Source organism: Heterodontus francisci, chromosome 23 (genome assembly GCF_036365525.1).
Source record: "Heterodontus francisci isolate sHetFra1 chromosome 23, sHetFra1.hap1, whole genome shotgun sequence".
Classification (NCBI taxonomy): domain Eukaryota; kingdom Metazoa; phylum Chordata; class Chondrichthyes; order Heterodontiformes; family Heterodontidae; genus Heterodontus; species Heterodontus francisci.
Genome location: NC_090393.1, coordinates 22,345,825 through 22,365,117, shown reverse-complemented (window position 1 = coordinate 22,365,117; position 19,293 = coordinate 22,345,825). Strand labels below are relative to the sequence as shown.

Here is a 19,293-nt window from a genome sequence, read left to right as displayed (position 1 = left end):
CTCTCAATGTCTTTTGATCACCACTATTGACAAAACCCATCTTGCTAATTGAACCAGTGAGCACTCCTATTGTTTCTCTATGCAACGGTGTCTCGGAATGCAAATGTGCAACCATGTTTTAGCTTTTCAGCTCTGTGGTCTTTTTAAAAAAGTTATGTTCAAAGTCCAGTGAAAAGTTCAAATAGTGTTCCATATAACGAAACTAATATGTTTCCATTTGGGCAGTGTGGTTTCCATCACACCAGGGTCAGGGCCCGTCTCCTCTTTCAGCTGTGAGTTAATCTAAGAATATCGTGAGGCTATGGATATTTATAGTAGCTGACTTTTGTATGAAGAATTTGTCTTGCAGTAATCATTTTTCCTCTTTCTGGGGACATCCTGAGGTCACGAAAAGCATTATATAAATGCAAGTCTTTGTATTTTGCGGGAATGAAGAAAAGAGGAAGATCCAAACAAACTCAGACTATCAAGACCCACTCATTAATAATGGTAAATTCTCAAAGAAAGACTCTGAAACACAAATAAATATAGAATTTTAACAGGCTGAATCTACTGACTGTTTCCTCGTGATTGTCAGTTGTAGTTTATATGGATGATCAAAGCTATTCTGATTTGTGATGGTCTTCCAATTGATCGAGAGTACTTCTGACACCATTGGCTGCTCCTTGCGGGGTTCGATATTGTACCTTAATTCATTTGCAGAATGAAACTGGGTAAAACACTCATTTTGTTGTTTACGTTAAAGGGAAGGATTTTTGACCCTATCAGAAGAGAAGGTTACCCCTCAGCCTGAGACTCACGATTACCAATGTGATTCTCTGTTTATTATTTGGAGGTCAGTGGACTCAGATGCCTTTTAGTGAGGTATTGTAAAGGTTCTCTGGATTTATTTTTACAGCTAAGTTACTGCAGCATTCAGGACTAACAGTGTGCCTTTATTAGAGGTTCTGTCATGTTAGTGGCTAGGGTAAGATCACAATACAACAGGTGTTTCATTGGAACAGTTTTAACATCCTTTAAAAGAGATACATTTATAGCTCAATTTTCTTGCCTCTTTCCCTGAAAGTTCTGAATGATGGAAGGGTCCAGTACCATGGTCACTGACAGCCCTCTGGCATCTTGCCCATCCATCATGTGGCAGCCTGGACAGTGAGCTATTTCTCAGGAGCATCATAATCGACTCTCGCCTTGTACTCACCCAATGCCTACACACAGGCACTTCCCAGTTGGTATCATTGGATTGTGCTCAGAGCAGGAAATCTGGCTAATATATTTTCTCCTTCCTAGTCAAGGGGTACCATTAAATTTTATTTTGTTAAAGAGGAAAAAAACAGCAAATCTCTGTGAACAAACACACACATGTAGGTGGTTCCAGTCAGGCACCATTTTATTTGCAGCGGTATTATTTACACAACACAGGGATGAAAGGCATGTCAGGTTCGTGTTCTATTTCATTCTTCTTTTCTTTGCATACACTCTGCCCCTGACCTCCAGGTCCTCCTCCTGTCTCTTTCAGCTGCTAGTTGGGGTGGCCTCGAAGCAGCCTCGCTTGTGCCACTGCATATCCCTGATGCGGCGGATAGACTGGATCAATGGCTGGTTAGAATCCCATTCATTCCAATGTTTATAGTCTGCCTTCTCAAAGATGTACTGGCGTCCTCTATAACCAGGGTACTGGTACCCCACCCACCTGTAGGACAACAGAACACAGAATACTTATTAAATCTTTTTTATATATCAACGTATCCTACCAACCACTGCAATCTTCTGGTCCTCAGGTGCAGCTTTTATGTTGATGAAGCATCTAGGTAAATGAACCAAATCCGTGCCTGCTTTCCTGAGATTCTTTGGTTGATTCCATCAAATTCAGGTTCCATGTAGATATTGAAGTGCTAATTCCCAGCAAGAAGCAGTATTCACAGGGAGCACAGGTCAGGCAGTGCCAGCTTTCAGCCTGTAATTTTCATCCATTAAAATTAATGGATCATCATGAATAGTGGGCCTGCAATATCCCACTACTCACTTAGGGCTGGATTTTGTGCTCAGTTGGAAGTGGGTTTTATGGCGGTGGGGGGGTGGGGGGGGGGTGGGCCAGGCCGGAGAACCGGCGCAGATTCGTCCACCACGGAACCCAACGCCTAATGCCGGTTTCCAATTTTCCCGGAGGCGGCGAAGTTCCGTGGCAGCACCTCTGCCACTCTGCAATGGGACTATGCTTTGAATATGTTAAATACCGTTTTGCATGAATTAGTATTTAATTCGCCATATCCTACCAGCTGTTGCAATCTTCTGTATGATGTACGACACTCATATGCCTTCACTTTCCCTTCCTTGAAAAGCTGGCGCCACTAAGGCAATAGTCCTCAGTGCCTGCAAAGGTTAGGTAAGTTATGCGTTGTTATCCTGTTGAATTTGTTTTAACATCGGACATTACCACTAAGGTCAATCTGCAGACGTGAGGGGGGGGTGGGAGGGTTGAACTCTGCAATCCAACATCAGACGATGCCATAAACAGCATTGCCACTGCCACCCCCGCCACTTGATTGGGGGGGGGATGGCTGCCGTCATTATGCTAAGTGGCCGCCATGTGGCGGCACATCTGCGGACGTCACAGGCGGGACTGCCGACATTTTGCGCACCTGGGCAGCGTGATAACAAAATCTAGCCCTCCCTGTCAGCAACCCTCCTTGATGGGACCACCTTATTACAGAATCCGTCCTTTAATTTCTTGAGTTTATTAGTATCATGTTTTCGTGACTTCTAAATATATATGGATTCCTTAGCTAAAATGTTGAAATGTCCAGTCTTTGTTTGCAAAGCATTCATTTAATGCATCTTCCAGTTCCTGATCCTCTGCAATATTTATATCTAACTTATCCTCTGAAGATCAGTCAGGCACAGTTAAAAAGATTTATCTGGATTTTTGTTGCTACTATCTATAATCTGCCTATCTATTACTTTTTTCAGTCCTAAAATTCCTTTAACTTAGTCTCAGCTGACTTTCTGGAGGAGACTTTTGGTTTGGGGATTGAACAGACAGCTGATGCATTTGGAAGGCACAAACCATTTTCAGATCTGGGGCTTATTGGCATTTCTTTTTGTGTGCACCAGGTATCAAGTGTGCTCGAGTCTGTTCAGCAGTAAATGTGGCCAGCTACGCTATTGATCGCCCGACATGTCCAGCTTCACATGAACCCCGCTTTCCCACGCCAATTGAAAAGTGAAAAGACTTTTCATTACCCGATTGGATGATTCTTGACTGTCGATCAACAGCACTTTTTCCCATCTCTGGTATTTTTATAATTAATAAATAGAAAAAAGCAATTTGTTTTAATGCCCCTATGATTTTTCTCCTGGGTTGTTCAAAGCAGTATCCTGGAGATTAATCTCTAATTCCTGGAGACTCCAGGCCAACCCAGGAGGGTTGGCAACCCTCGTTTGGGAGTGGGGGGGATGGGACTGAGGATAAGAACGGGTCACCAATGGGCTGGAAGATTTTAGTGGGACCAGGAAGATTACTCCTGTTCCTTCCAAAAACTCACCATTTGGAACAGGGTTTCAATGGTCTGGAGAAAATGGGACAGTATTGCACCATGCACTCTTCACCCATCTCAGAATCTCAATTTACATGTTTAGGTTGCCTCCCGCATGTTTACGCCATTTTAAGGCCTTAATGGAAGTTCATTTGGATAGGCAAATGCGTCCTCATCAGATTATCCACCAGAGCACCTATCCTGAGTTACTTCCCTCTATCTAACAAAACATTCAGTGATCTACAAGATCACTTCCCTTTGGTGAGCATTACATAATAACCACTCTAAGAAATCATTTTATTTCATGTTCCGATATGGTATTGGCAACAATCCTGGTAGCACCACTTTGGACCCTTTGTCATACCCTCACCATATTTTTATGCTGCTTCTTTAGTTGTTCATTTCAGTCCAGGATATCATTTGTTCCCAAGCGTAATACAACAAATTGCTTAACAGACCCTCCTGCCCTTATTTCTGTATCCCTTACTCTTTATAGTTCTATAGTATGGGTATACCAGAGCATGCTACATGACAGGTATGGGCTATATCAGGAAATGTTGTAGTTACAGATTAGTCTTTCCAGACATGATTTCAAAAGGAAATTGGATGGGCACGTGGAGGAAATAAACATAAATAAACGGGGATCAAGTGAGCGAGTGGGACTGACTGGATTGCTCCGCAGAGAGCTAGCATGGACTCAGTGGGCTGAATGGCCACTTTCTATGCTGTTATTGACTTTATGACATGCAGCAAAAGATCTTCGCGCAAGCCTCAGTGCTGCTACAATAAGAGAACATGAGAACATGCAGGGAAATTTCAGTGCTCTAAACGATGTAAGGTTGTCTTACGTTCCATTAATGGCTTTGATGCTGGCTACCCTATTCTGGAATCCATAAGCCCAAAGGCTGGGAACATCATCTTCTACAATCTCCATCTTCCTTCCACTATACCCAGCATTCTCAAAGAGATTGATCTTGTGCTCACCACCATCCTAAAGGAAAGCAAAACAAAGAGTGTAGATTCAGATGCCAGAAGGCAAAATGTCTGTAGTGATCCAGAGAACCTAGAAGTTAGAGTTGTCCAAAAATATATCAGTGACTTGACAGGTAGTCCAAAGGTTTAAATCCCAGTCTTAATTGACATTTATGCAACAATAATAATTTGCATTTATACAGCACTTTTAACATAAAGTGTGTCAAGTTGTTTCACAAATGGAAATAAACAATGATAAGGAGCTGAGATAATGAGTGCGAGATTAGGAAAGTGATTAAAACAGAGAAGTGCAAAGACAGGGTGCTTTAGGAAGGGAAGTGCTGAAAACACTGTCACCAATTGGGAAGGGGGCAAAGGGAGGAAGATACACAAAAGGCCAGGTTCAGAGACTAATGGATAGTGGGATGAATACAAGGCTGGAGGTCATTGCAGAAATAGATTGTTGCAAGGCTGTGAAGGGGGTTTACAGACAAGGTTGAGGAATTTAAATTTATTATGTGGGGGAAGGCAACCCAGTGTAGGTCAATGAGATCAAGGGCAAGGAGTAACTGATACTGTTCACTTCTTTATTACAATGTCTGCTAGTCTTTTCTCATGTTTCTTTTTAGTCCTTCTATTCCTCTCTTTCAATTTCTTTAGTACACTTACTATATTCCTCATAATTATCTTTAGAATTTTTAGCCCTAAATTTACCCTGTGCCACTCTAAGTTTCAATTTTGTTATAATCTCTGTTCTTTGATGCACCCCTTTTTGCCTTATAAGGGTGCACTACATTTATGTTGTACTCTATATAAAGTAAGGGAAGAGCCAACTGTGTAACAGCCCCAACAATCAAATTTTTCTGCAGCACCTGCGGAAGAGCCTGTCACTCTAGAATTGGCCTTTATAGCCACTCCAGGCGCTGCTCCACACACCACTGACCTCCTCCAGGCGCTTACCCATTGTCTCTCGAGATAAGGAGGCCAAAGAGAGACTCTGTATATCTTGTATTTAAAGATTTTCCCTTGCTTATTTGTCAACCAGTTGACAACTTTTCTCCCCAGTTATCTTAGGTCAGATCCCTATTTATCTTGCCTGTGCATTGTATGCTCGACGTGTGGCTTTCTATTCCTCATTGGCTGTGATTTTACTGAGCTCCTGACATCGGGCTCCATGCCGGGAGTGGGGGGGGGGGGTGGGTGGGGAGTACTGGAAGATTATTTCGGCAGTGGCCCGCCATGGAGCCCATGCCGGGAGCGCCAGATCTTCCTGGCGGCTGGGAAGCTCTGTGGCGGCCCCCTGCCTCTGGGCAACGGAACCTGATTTAACATATAAAATCAACAGCAACCTTGCCTTCGGGCCATGATCTTCCAAGCAGCAGCCGGCACTCACGTGCCTTCACTTTCCTGTCCAAGGAAAGCAGGCATCACTGTGGTGGGGAAGGGAGGAACTTATTATTTTCAGTGCAGTGGAGGGAGGATGGGGGGACTGGTGTCGGGGAGGGTGGGAAGGGGAGACCTCTGCACTTTGATCGGTTTGGGGGTGGAGGGGGGGGGGAAGGTCAAGTGTTGAAGGTGGGGGGAGGGCAAATGTTGAATTTAATTGTTATTGGGGGGGGGGGGGGGCCGAAGAGGTGATAGATTCTTCAGCGGTACATTGGAGGGGATAGCTCTTTAAAAATTTAAATGACCCAGCAGGGCTGTCTGCCCTTTAAAAATGGCACCAGCTCCTGCGCACAGGCTGCTGATGCCATTATTGGCATCGGCAAACCCGCCCCCTCCACATGATGGGGTGGGGGGAGGGGGGTGGCCCAACCGGCTCATTATCCTGGGCTGCTGCGAGGAAGATTGCCGACATGCAGGCCACCATTTGATTTTGCCCACCGCCGTTCCTGACAGCGGGTGAAGAAAATCCAGCCCATTGTGTGGTATCAGCCTTTCAATGCCATGATCACCGTACATGTTTTCGAACATACGAACATATGAATTAGGAGCAGGAGTAGGCCACTCGACCCCGCTCCACCATTCAATAAGTTCATGGCTGAACTGATTACTCCACATTTCCACCTACCTCCGATAACCTTCCACTCCCTTGCTTTCTCATTGAGTGCTTGTCCCTCCCTGTTGTTCATTCTTTTTCTTTCTCATTTACTGCAAGTTTGTTTTTCACTGTGTTTTTCTTGTGGGGTGTGTATGTGTGTTTCACTCTTAACATATGTCTTTCTCTTCCACTTCTGTGTGACTGTATTGCTGCTTGTGCATCTCTCTCAATGTGTGTGTCTTTCTCTCTTCTGCGTGGCCCTATTCCTTGCCTTGCATTGGATGTTTCTCGGACTTCTCTTGCTGTTTATGTGTCTTTCTTTCTCTCTTACTGTGTTTCTCATTGACTGTCTCTCACTGTCTGTATCTCTTACTATGACTTTCTCTTCCTTTTGCTGTGAGTTTATATTTTGATATTACTGTGTGTCTCCATTTCTTACTCTGCATTGCTATATGTCTATTTCTCACTCTTTCTCTTAGATTGAGAGTCTCACTGGGCTGGATTTTGTTCCCAGCCTGATGTCAGGTTCCGTGGCGGGGGTGGAGGGGGTGGTCAGAGAATCGGAATGGTAGCAGCCCGCCATGGAAGCCGACGTTGGGATTGCTGGCCCTATCTTCCTGGCGGTGGGGAAGCTACATGGTGGCCCTTCCGCTGCTCTGAAATGGAACCTGAGTTTGCATATTTAAATTACATCTTTGCATTAATTAAAATGTAATCTGCAGCGATCTTACCTTCAGTTCCTGATCTTCAGCGCAACGTGCGGTACTCACGCGCCATCGCTTTCCCGTCCAGTGAAAGCTAGCGCCACCAAGGTGGGGAAAGGATCAACTATGCACTATGTAGTGCATGGGCTGAAGGAGACAACTTTGCACTATGTAGTGTATGGGGGGAAGGAGACAACTCCGCACTATGTAGTGTATGGGGGGAGGGGGCGGGGAAGGAGACAACTCTGCAGTATGTAGTGTATGGGGGGAAGGAGACAACTCTGCACTATGTAGTGTATGGGGGTGGGGGAAGGAGACAACGATGCACTATGTCGTGTATAGGGGGGTAGGAGACAACTCTGCACTATGTCGTGTATGGGGGGGGGAAGGAGACAACTCTGCACTATGTAGTGTATGGGGGGGGGAAGGAGACAACTCTGCACTATGTAGTGTATGGGGGGGGGAAGGAGACAACTCTGCACTATGTAGTGTATGGGGGGGGGAAGGAGACAACTCTGCACTATGTAGTGTATGGGGGGGGAAGGAGACAACTATGCACTATGTCGTGTATGGGGGTGAAGGAGACAACTCTGCACTATGTCGTGTATGGGGGGGAAGGAGACAACTCTGCACTATGTCGTGTATGGGGGGGGAAGGAGACAACTCTGCACTATGTCGTGTATGGGGGGGAAGGAGACAACTATGCACTATGTCGTGTATGGGGGGGGAAGGAGACAACTCTGCACTATGTAGTGTATGGGGGGGGGAAGGAGACAACTCTGCACTATGTAGTGTATGGGGGGGGAAGGAGACAACTCTGCACTATGTCGTGTATGGGGGGGAAGGAGACAACTATGCACTATGTCGTGTATGGGGGGAAGGAGACAACTCTGCACTATGTCGTGTATGGGGGGAAGGAGACAACTCTGCACTATGTAGTGTATGGGGGGGGGAAGGAGACAACTATGCACTATGTCGTGTATGGGGGGGAAGGAGACAACTATGCACTATGTCGTGTATGGGGGGAAGGAGACAACTCTGCACTATGTCGTGTATGGGGGGAAGGAGACAACTCTGCACTATGTAGTGTATGGGGGGGGGGGAAGGAGACAACTCTGCACTATGTAGTGTATGGGGGGAAGGAGACAACTCTGCACTATGTAGTGTATGGGGGGGGGGGAAGGAGACAACTCTGCACTATGTAGTGTATGGGGGGGGGGAAGGAGACAACTCTGCACTATGTCGTGTATGGGGGGAAGGAGACAACTCTGCACTATGTAGTGTATGGGGGGAAGGAGACAACTCTGCACTATGTAGTGTATGGGGGGAAGGAGACAACTCTGCACTATGTAGTGTACGGGGGGGAAGGAGACAACTCTGCACTATGTAGTGTACGGGGGGGAAGGAGACAACTCTGCACTATGTAGTGTATGGGGGGGAAGGAGACGACTCTGCACTATGTAGTGTATGGAGGGAAGGAGACAACTCTGCACTATGTAGTGTATGGAGGGAAGGAGACAACTCTGCACTATGTAGTGTATGGGGGAAGGAGACAACTATGCACTATGTAGTGTATGGGAGGGAAGGAGACAACTCTGCACTATGTAGTGTATGGGGGGGGGGAAGGAGACAACTCTGCACTATGTAGTGTATGGGGGGGAAGGAGACAACTCTGCACTATGTAGTGTATGGGGGGAAGGAGACAACTCTGCAGTATGTAGTGTATGGGGGGAAGGAGACAACTCTGCACTATGTAGTGTATGGGGGGAAGGAGACAACTCTGCACTATGTAGTGTATGGGGGGAAGGAGACAACTCTGCACTATGTAGTGTATGGAGGGAAGGAGACAACTCTGCACTATGTAGTGTATGGGAGGGAAGGACACAACTCTGCAGTATGTAGTGTATGGGGGGAAGGAGACAACTCTGCAGTATGTAGTGTATGGGGGGAAGGAGACAACTCTGCACTATGTAGTGTATGGGGGGAAGGAGACAACTCTGCACTATGTAGTGTATGGGGGGAAGGAGACAACTCTGCACTATGTAGTGTATGGGGGGAAGGAGACAACTCTGCACTATGTAGTGTATGGAGGGAAGGAGACAACTCTGCACTATGCAGTGTATTGGGGGGGAAGGAGACAACTCTGCACTATGTAGTGTATGGGGGGCAGGAGACAACTCTGCACTATGTAGTGTATGGGGGGGAAGGAGACAACTCTGCACTATGCAGTGTATGGGGGGCAGGAGACAACTCTGCACTATGCAGTGTATGGGGGGCAGGAGACAACTCTGCACTATGTAATGTACGGGGAGGGTAGGAGACAACTCTGCACTATGTAGTGTATGGGGGGAAGGAGACAACTCTGCACTATGTAATGTATGGGGGGGAAGGAGACAACTCTGCACTATGCAGTGTATGGGGGGCAGGAGACAACTCTGCACTATGTAGTGTATGGGGGGAAGGAGACAACTCTGCACTATGTAATGTATGGGGGGGAAGGAGACAACTCTGCACTATGCAGTGTATGGGGGGCAGGAGACAACTCTGCACTATGTAGTGTATGGGGGGCAGGAGACAACTCTGCACTATGTAATGTATGGGGAGGGAAGGAGACAACTCTGCACTATGTAGTGTATGGAGGGGGGAAGGAGACAACTCTGCACTATGTAGTGTATGGGGGGAAGGAGACAACTCTGCACTATGTTGTGCTGTTTTCCAGGGCTGGCAGCCTTTTAAAAATGACGCCAGCACCTTCTTCATCAGGTGGCGCCGTGAACACCATCACTGATGCCACCCCGGCCACGTGATTGAGAGCGTGGCTGCTGTGCATATGCTAAGTAGCCGCCAGACGCAAGATCGTAGCAGCATAGTGCGTGGGGCCTGTGCGCGACAGCCACCATTTCCTTCAACCACCGCCGCTCTCAGCAGCAGGAGAGCAAGATCCAGTCCACTATATGTATGTGGAAGTGCATGTACACAGATGTCTCATCATGCATGCCTCTCATATTGTATATTGGTCTCTATCTCACTGCATTAGGACTGATCCATTGTAAGATCATGCTTGCAACTTCAGCTCTAATAGAAAGTGTAATTTATAGAATCCCTGAGGATTAGCCAACAAAGTCGGCCTGTGTTAGAGAACATAGTTCCTGGGCCAATTGCACTTTGGCATCAGTGGCCTGATGTGCAAGCACACCTTCCTTCCTTCCCTCTGCCTGGACACCTCTACAAAACCCACAACTGCTATTAGGTCCAAAAGATTGCCCTTGCTGAGCTGTGGTTGGATCTGCTGTTGACAGCAGCAATGCTGGGGATGGAGGTTTGTCCAAAAGGAGCTTTGTATTGCAAAACCTCAGGAGCAAACTGCAGAAAGGTATTCCACAAACAACAACATAGAACTATGGTAAACCAAGAAAGCAAAACACAACTTGCCATAAATTAGTCAGTTCCAGCTTTAAGAATGTGAACAACACAGAAAATCAGAAGCAGCCATTTTAAACTGTTGAGCAGTGCATAAAGAGGGGATCAGCAAGGAAGAAAGAGAAATTCATTATGGGACTTGTCAATATGTATTTAGATAATTTGGGACTATAATAAAGCCTGCATGATCTAAAAAAGGTACCAATTCTGTTCTATGGTGCTCCCTGTACACAGATCTGTCTACTTGTGCGCTTATCAATGTGCAAGGGATCACTCCATGTGTGGGGCATCAGGGCCTTGGCCCTACTGTCATTCTTATATGTGTGCATCTCTCTCTCTCTTTCTTGTGCATGTGCCATTCTCTCTCTTGCTGAGTGCATTGTGTGTGTGATGTCTCGAACATACGAATTAGGAGCAGCAGTAGGCCCCACAGCCCTTCGAGACTGCTCCGCCATTTAGTAAGTTCATGGCTGAACTTCTTACTCCACATTTCCACCTATCCCTGATAAATTTTCATCTCCTTGCTCATCAAGAATCTATCTACCTCTGCCTTAAAAATATTCAAAGACTCTGCTTCCACCGCCTTTGGAGGAAGAGAATCCCAAAGACTCACGGCCCTCTGAGAGAAAAAATTTCTCCTCATCTCTGTCTTAAATGGGCAGCCCCTTATTTTTAAATAGGTGACCCCTAGTTCTAGATTCTCCCACAAGGGGAAACATCCTTTCCACATCCACCCTGTCAAGATCCCTCAGGATCTTCTATGTTTCAGTTAAGTCACCTCTTACTCTTCTAAATTCCAGCAGATACAAGCCTAGCCTGTCCAATCTTTCCTCATAAGACAGCCCGCCCATTCCAGGTATTAGTCTAGTAAACCTTCTCTGTACTGCCTCCAACGCATTTACATCCTTCCTTAAATAAGGAGACCAGTACTGTACACAGTACTCCAGATGTGGTCTCACCAATGCCCTGTATAGCTGAAGCATAACCTCCCTACTTTTGTATTCAATTCCCCTCGTGATAAACAATAACATTCTATTAGCTTTCCTAATTACGTGCTGTACCTGCATACTAACTTTTTGCAATTCATGCACTAGGACACCCAATTCCCTCCAAGTGTGTCAGTCTCCCACTATGGCTGGGATTTTGTAGGGGCGGCGGTGGCCTCAATGATAGGCTGGAAAACTGGGGGCAACCCCCACCTCGGCCATTTCTGGAACCCCAACCGGATTTTGCATCCCTCAGGACGCTAATGAGTTGCTGTCGGGGCTCCCTTCCCTTTAAGGGACAAGATCCTGCCTCCAAGAGCTGCTGGCCAATCAGAGGACTGGCAGCTCCGGTCCCAGCAGTGTCACTGGGGTTGAGGCCAGTCAGGCCGGCCCTGGTGAGGGGGTGGGGAAGGTAGTTGGTGAGGGCAGGGAGGATGTTGCCGCAGGGGCAGCCATTGCTGCTGTGTGAGGCCCTCGGTGGGTCACAGAGTGGCAACAGGAAGGCAACAGATACCCCACCCCCACCCTTAGTCCCAATTTTTCACCTGCCCACCCCCCTGCCTCCCAGCTCTCCCCTTGAGGTCCTGTAAAATCCTAGTCTATATGTGCATTTCTCTCTCTGTCTGTCTGTCTGTCTCACACTGTTTAATCTTCCACTGTTTGTTCTCTCCATCTGTCTCTCTTACATTGTTTGCTCTTTCTCTCTCTATGCATCTCGCTCTCTCTTACTGTGTCTGTCTATCTCACACTATTGTCTGCCTCTTTCTCATTGGCCTGGATTTTAGCTAGGAGGTTGGGAGGGTGTGGAGTGGGTTGTAGGGCTGGTGCTGTTTTGAGTTCATGAAACCTGGAAGGATAGGCGACGTCTTTCAGTATCATTCTGTATGTTTCCTACTCAAAGCCAGCTTAATGACAGGCTACAGGCCTATTGGATAGGAACTCCTATAGCACAAGGCTGTAGGCAAGCTGGCTTGACAGCAGGTAGATCGAGTTTGTGGGGGGGTGGTGTAGGGGGGTGGGGAGGGTCATGAGCAGTCCAGTCGTGGATGGGAGGGTCCAATTGCCGGGGGGCATGTGGAGGCCGGGGAAGAGATGGTTGGGGGCTTGACATAGTGGAGCGGTCCGCTGGTGGTCAGGGGAGCAGATGATGATTGAGGGGGAACAGACAGATCATGGGGTAAGAGAGTTTACTGGGTAGCCTGTTGAGCTTGGAGGAAACATTCCTGCTCCTCCTGGCCCACAAGCAGTGCTGTAAAGGCACTTACCTCATGGATTCATCCTTCATGTCTCCTTTCACCAATTGGGTTTCCTGAGGCTTAGGAAACTTGGCCGGCATGAGTTAAAAATAGAATAACTATTAAAATGAAGGCACACATCCTCACTATAATATTTAAATAACTAATCCACCTCCTGCAAGGGGAATGGTTGCCTGACCCTCTACCCACCTCTATTGAAAGCTGAAGTGGGCAGATTCGAGGCGGGTTGGTTTCCTGTTTCAGTTTTTTGAATTGTAACCACTGATCATCCCCAACCCATCCATTTTTGGGAGTTAAGATCCAGCCCACTGTGTCTGTTTCTCTCACGGTTTCTGTTTCTCTCATGCTGTTTGCTATCTCACACAATGTCTCTCTCTCTCACAGTATCTGGCTCTCTCTCTCACACTGTTTGCTCTTTCACAGTGTCTCTCTCTTTCTTTGACTGTGCATAGTTCTCTTTTCTCTCTTTTTCTTTGTGTTGGATGTGGTGGGAAATATATGTAACAAAGTGGTACTTACGATGCAGAGGGGTCGGAGTGACAGTAGCCTCTCGCTACTGTGACTGTTGGACCACGTGTCCCATCGTGGATATTCTCCCTTTTCCAAAACAAACTGTTCGCCAGTGAACTTCTGTCGCTCAAACCCCACCCATCTGGGGGAGAAAAACAGCAATTGCTAAGCACTGCAGAGATACAGCTCAGAGACTATCACAGCTTAACCTCATGTAGTTAAGATTTGGCAGAGGAGAACTTTCAGACAAATTGGGCTGAATGCTGTTTCAGCAACAATCAGCAGAATTGACAATGGCATGTTTACCAAATTGCTGTTAACTGTATTTCTATTGAGTAAACTGGGACAATCACCAACTTAAAAAAAATATTCCTTGCTCCTATCTTGAATGTGCTGGCTCTTGCTGGGATGCCATTCACAGAGTGCTAGCTGTTTTTCAACACCTCACCAGTTCATTTAACCAGGTAGTGGTAAAGAAAGGCATCATAGCCAAGACACAGCTGATCCTTGCCTGACATCCAGAGTAAATAACAGGAATCAACAGGACAGCAATGAGGTTCAGGAATTACAGTTAATTTTGGAGTTGAACATCGGACCTGCCAAATCTGCATGTGGTTGATTATGTGGCCCGAGTTCAGTGTTTCCAGGAGCACTGTTCCTCAGACTGCAGGTATCTGCACCCCCATATAGCTGACCTTCCACCACAACTGTGTGATCAGCCCATCTGGCACTACCAGCACTTAACACATGATATGCTGCAGCAGCATGGGACTTGGGATGGAATTATCAGGGTCAGTAGCTATTAAATGACTAGGTGAAGAATGCCCCCATGCATGAATTAGCTTGTGGAGGGCAACAACAGGAGCAGCAGCAATGAAGGATGGTTCAGGGATAGGACTACTAAGAGAAAAAAGTAATGTTTTTCTTCTGCCTTTTTAGCTGGACACCGAGTGACTGGAGTATTTTGCAATGATATTATGTACAATTTGGATAAAATTAGGGCCTTAAAGATCCTAGTGTAAGTTTGTGTGTATAATTCTTGTCCTTAAAGAACTTGAATCTGGATTCTCATGTGCTGTGTGCATCAGACAATGACTAAGTGTTAGTCTTCAACACATGTTGGTTCAGGGCCCTAGTATATGCAGCACTTCAGATTACATCAAATCCTAGATCTCAGGACGACAGAAGTACAGTAATGCACTTAACAATTACAAACTCTGGCTTTAACAATGATTTATCTCTCATGGGGAGACAGCTTTGGCTCAGTTAGTAGCACTCCTGCCTCTGATTCTAATGGTTCTGGATTCAAGTCCCACGCTAGGACTTAAGCATCAAAATCAAGGCTGACACTCCAGTGTAGCATTGAGGGAGTGCTTCGCTGTCAGAGGTGCTATCTTTTGGATAAGATGTTAAACCAAGGCCCCTTCCACCCTCTCAGGTGGACATAAAAGATCAAATGGCACTATTTCGAGGAAGAGCAGGGAGTTATGTCTAGTATCCTGCCAATATTTATCCCTCAATCAACATTACACAAGAAAACAGATTATCTGGTCATTATCAAATTGCTGTCTGTGGGAGCTTTGTTTGTGCAAATTGGCTGCTGCATTTCCTACATTACAACAGTGACTATACTTCAAAAGTACTTAGTTGGCTGTAAAGTGCTTTGAGACATCCGTGATCATGAAAGGTGCTATATAAATGCTAGTCCTTCTTTATATTCTGTAATATACACACACAGCCTTTTTTTAAAATATGAAAGGGACTGTTTTGTCAATATGGGGCGATTCCTTATTGAGGAAAGAACTAGAAGACATGATTAGCACAAAATCAGAACTGTACCATTGATATTTCTAGGGACATTGATAGAATTAAGCATTCCAGCCACATTAGCCTCTTGTAGTACATCCAGTGAACTATAGAAGTTGATCTCTGACTTCCTCAGGCAATGCAAACATTGGATCATAATAGATAGATATCTGTTCATATCTTCTCAACTACCACACAGGTCTCTCAAGACAGTGCTTGGTCTTGCTTTTAGTCTTCAACAACAATTTGCTAAATGTCATCAAGAATAAGGTTGTTCTCTTTGCTGATGACACTGATGATCAAATGATTATAAACAGATATAACCAGACAGTGGGCACACTGTCATGAATTATCTTTGGTGCTGAAAAAAACAAGGCCACTAACAGTTGAGAAGGATTCACTGCAATAACGGCCCAGACTAAAAGGTTTTCAAACTCTATTCAACTACTTTGTTGTCTAATCACAGTTGATCTATCCTGAGCCAAAAGGAGTGGTGAAGATGGATCTAAAAGGTTGGTAGAAGCTGCATGACCTCAGCACAACTTCTCAAAGTCTTTTCATGCTTCTAGCCAAATTCTTGAGATAACTCTCCTTACTACAGTTTAGAAAGAAAACTTCAAGTTAATGCTACTTAAGCAGTAACTACTTCACACTTAACAGATTGTTACTCAGTGCTTTTTAATAGGAACAGAGTTGAAAAAATGCAAAAACAGAAATCAGGAGATGAAGATCATCTGACAGAGATCTTTTGGATTCTCTACAACAATCAGCCTTTATATCCATTTAATCTGTCCCATCGTTAGGCTGTCTCTGTTCTTTTCACATTTACATAAATGTATATACTTACGGACCGCTTTCCACATGGATTGATCCCACTTTTTCAAAACCTTTTTCTGCCAAGTTCATACATTCTCCAGTAAACTCAGACTTGCGCCCCTGGAAATTCTCAAGCTCATATACTGTGAGCTTAAAAATATTAAAATAAAGTAGGTTAATGATAAATAATGGGTAGCATCCTGGATTGTGATATTACAAAGCTTTCAGGGCTGGATGGAAAAACATCATGGGACCATAATTTGCTGCTGCAGGGCATCTAACAGCATTTGCTGTTAGTTAGACTTGTCCATGCATATTTAGGTTTTAAGTGTTTTGTGTGGCAAGTTGCTGAAAGTGTGAGCTGATAAAGTAAAAGCTTGGGAAACTGAGCATCTGGGACCTGACTGATCAAGGCAAGCAACTATGTATCTCCTTAACAAATCAAATTGAAGGATTATGAAAAACAAGGGAAAGGACTGAGAAGGAAGTGTAAATTAGAGTGGGTGAATTTAATGTCAGATCAGAAAGAGAAATAAAGAGAAAGAACATCCATTGGGTGTTTGAACTTCTGTCTGCCTACAGCCCTGAGGGATACCAGTGCTGCAGAATGCAGCACTTTTCATTTCAGGCATCCAATGTTAACATTAAACTCTATCAGATTAGACGCTGCACAGCCAGATGTAGGGAAAAGTACTGTCTCTGCTGACCCAGCAATATGTCTTAATACTAATGTCAAAGTGGCACAATTTACTGGTTTCTAATTAACCATTATTTATTTGCACATCAGCCATCCTTCTAGGCCCTCTGTGAAATTCCAATTTAGCAAAAGTTAGTGCAAAATTCAGGGTGGTTTTGTGCTATGGACTCATGCCCAGTAGTAACTAGTAGGTTGAGAACCCCAAACTTAGTTAACAAATAGAATTCTGTAACTGACAGACAGTGTTGATTTTCACCCATTAATCTGTGTTGTGATTCAAACCCAGTGCCCAGCAGCTTCCAGATGCATTTATTCAGAGAATTGCCAATTACTTTTGCAACAGAAAAGTCAACAAAGCAAAATACTGTGATTGTTGGAAATCTGAAATAAAAACAGAAAATGCTGGAAATGCTCAGCACTTCTGGCCGCATCTGCGGAGAGAGAAATGTTTCAGGTCTGTGAACTTTCATCAGAACTGGGAAAAGTTAGAAAGATAATAGGTTTTGAGCAAGTGAAAGAGGGGAGAGTGGGAAGAAGAACAAAAGAGCAAGTGATAAATTGGAGAACAAGAGAGATTAAATGACAAAAGGTTGGTGCAAGGCCAAAGGGAGTGGCAATGGGACAAGTAAAGAAACAAAAGATGTGTCTAGAGGAAGCATAAGTGGTAGGATCCTGAATAGCTGCTGTCTGAAAACAAAGGAAATAAAAGGGAAAGAAGAAAAAAAAAGCAAAGAAAAATGAAACAAAATGGGGGCAGAGATTATGATCTAAAATTGTTAAACTCAATGTTGAGTCCGGAAGGCTGTAAAGTGCCCAGTCAAAAGATGAGGTGCTGTACCTCGAGTTTGAATTGGGGGTTCATTGGAGCATTGCAAAAGGCCAAGGACAGAAAAGTCAAGAGTGAGAGCAAGGTGGAGAATTAAAGTGACATTGTCAGCAACCAATACAATACACTAAATTGAAAGAAGTAAATGTATATCACAATTTCACTTGGAAGGAGTGTTTGGGGCTTTGGACATCTCCTGCACTTGCATGGAAAGGTGCTGTAGGAAAGGGAGGAGGTGTTGAGGTTGACTGAGGCATGGACCAAGGTATCACGGAGGGAATGGAGAGAAAAGTCAATAGCTTTGGAATTGAATGGAGGATGATCAAAAATTGACCATAATTTAGATGAGTGGTATAACTAGGGTTTAACTGCATTGCGTCTGACTTGGGAGTGGTTGATTAATGATTAATGAATATTATAGACTAAAACACAAAACTGCTTTTTTAAGAAAAAGTGAAAACCGATCTGATAACGTATGGTGATATCACAGTTCAGCATCCAACAAACTCAATAAAACAATTGCAGTCCGTTTCTCGCTCAATTGCAACAATCATTAGAAAACGGAACAAAAGTTGATCTAAGATGCCAATTTACCAACAACAGCAAAAAAGAATCGGAAACTAACTTTATGTCAATCTTGAAGCTCTGTAGGCGAGTCCCAGGTGAAGGGCTCATATTTGGTACCTTGTAATTTGCTCCTGGTGCATCGTGGCTTTTCCCAGCTACCTGCTCCTCTTGGACGCTTTGCTCCTCTGCCATCGTATTACCTTCAGATGCAATAAAACTTGTTACATTGGACACTGTAATGTAGCCTGGATCACATTGGGCCAATTCTTTGGCAATAGTGGAGCGGTGCAGTGCTTTCTTGCTCCAACACCCAATGCAGTAGTGTCAGAGCGAGCGGACTTGCAGCCGCACACCGAGGTCTTGCCAATGTCAGGAGACACTGGCCCCGTCCCCTATATTTCCCATGCCTCACTTTTTGACCGAGAAAGCAATTCGCTCCACTTTTCTATTGTAAGAGCTCCGGGAGCAAAGTCCTGCCTTCCCCCGCTCCGCAACCCACATGCACTTGGTCGCAAAATCCAAACGGAAAAGGGGGGCAAGTTACTATCAAAGAACTATGAGCAGCTTTCAGAACTTGGTTTACATGTGGTGGGAAATAATTTAAAAATAACGTGTGAAATATGGATTAGTCTGCATTACATAGAGAAACAGAGATAACTATATCAGAGCTAAAAGCGACCAGATGTGGGGCTGAATAGATTGAATTATCCAGCCAATTTTATCAGAAGAACGACACGAAATAAAATCTTCATATCGAATTTTACAAAATACAGGTGTTATGGGAAAGGAAAAGAAATAGTCTTTTAAACGTTAAATATTGAAACAAAATTACAAACCTATTGAAATAAAAATTGCAAGCCTTTGATAAAAAAATATACTGAACATAAAACATAATTATGATCAATTTAAACTAAAGTGCAAATGTTGGAACGATGTGCGTTAAATTTCTATTTCATCAAAAACAAGCAAACAAGATCATTAAGTGTCATAAAAATAGCAACTTGTAACTGGGAAGCAAAGTGACCAGATGGCTTATTGTTAAAGGACAGCTGTTGGGTACCGTGCGGGCTGGCCTCGGTTCGACTCGGTCACTCTCCTGCTCTCTGGTTCCAACCTGGATGCTGCTTCCTTCTCCGCACCTGCCGTCCTATTTATGGCC

At 44.8% G+C, this 19,293-nt stretch overlaps 1 protein-coding gene across 1 annotated transcript; it reads right to left on the bottom strand.

Annotated features, from left to right (window-relative positions):
• Positions 1–1,443: 1,443 nt before the first annotated feature.
• On the bottom strand, positions 1,444–19,253 carry crybb3 (crystallin, beta B3). The gene is made up of 6 exons (XM_068054843.1): positions 19,195–19,253; positions 18,252–18,334; positions 16,076–16,194; positions 13,432–13,564; positions 4,382–4,524; positions 1,444–1,690 (listed from the first exon to the last, which is right to left on the bottom strand). The coding sequence occupies exons 2-6, from the start codon at positions 18,324–18,326 to the stop codon at positions 1,513–1,515; spliced, it is 648 nt and encodes a 215-aa protein (XP_067910944.1). The 5' UTR covers positions 18,327–18,334; positions 19,195–19,253; the 3' UTR covers positions 1,444–1,512.
• Positions 19,254–19,293: the final 40 nt, after the last annotated feature.

What these genes read in the sequence shown, in the direction of transcription:
- crybb3 (XM_068054843.1), bottom strand. Translation starts at nt 18,326, where the DNA reads ATGGCAGAGGAGCAAAGCGTCCAAGAGGAGCAGGTAGCTGGGAAAAGC. An exon ending in ATCCATGTGGAAAGCGGTCC is followed by an intron (nt 13,565 to 16,075) that starts GTAAGTATATAC and finishes TTTCTCCCCCAG; the next exon opens with ATGGGTGGGGTTTGAGCGAC. An exon ending in ATCAAAGCCATTAATGGAAC is followed by an intron (nt 1,691 to 4,381) that starts GTAAGACAACCT and finishes GTTGTCCTACAG; the next exon opens with GTGGGTGGGGTACCAGTACC.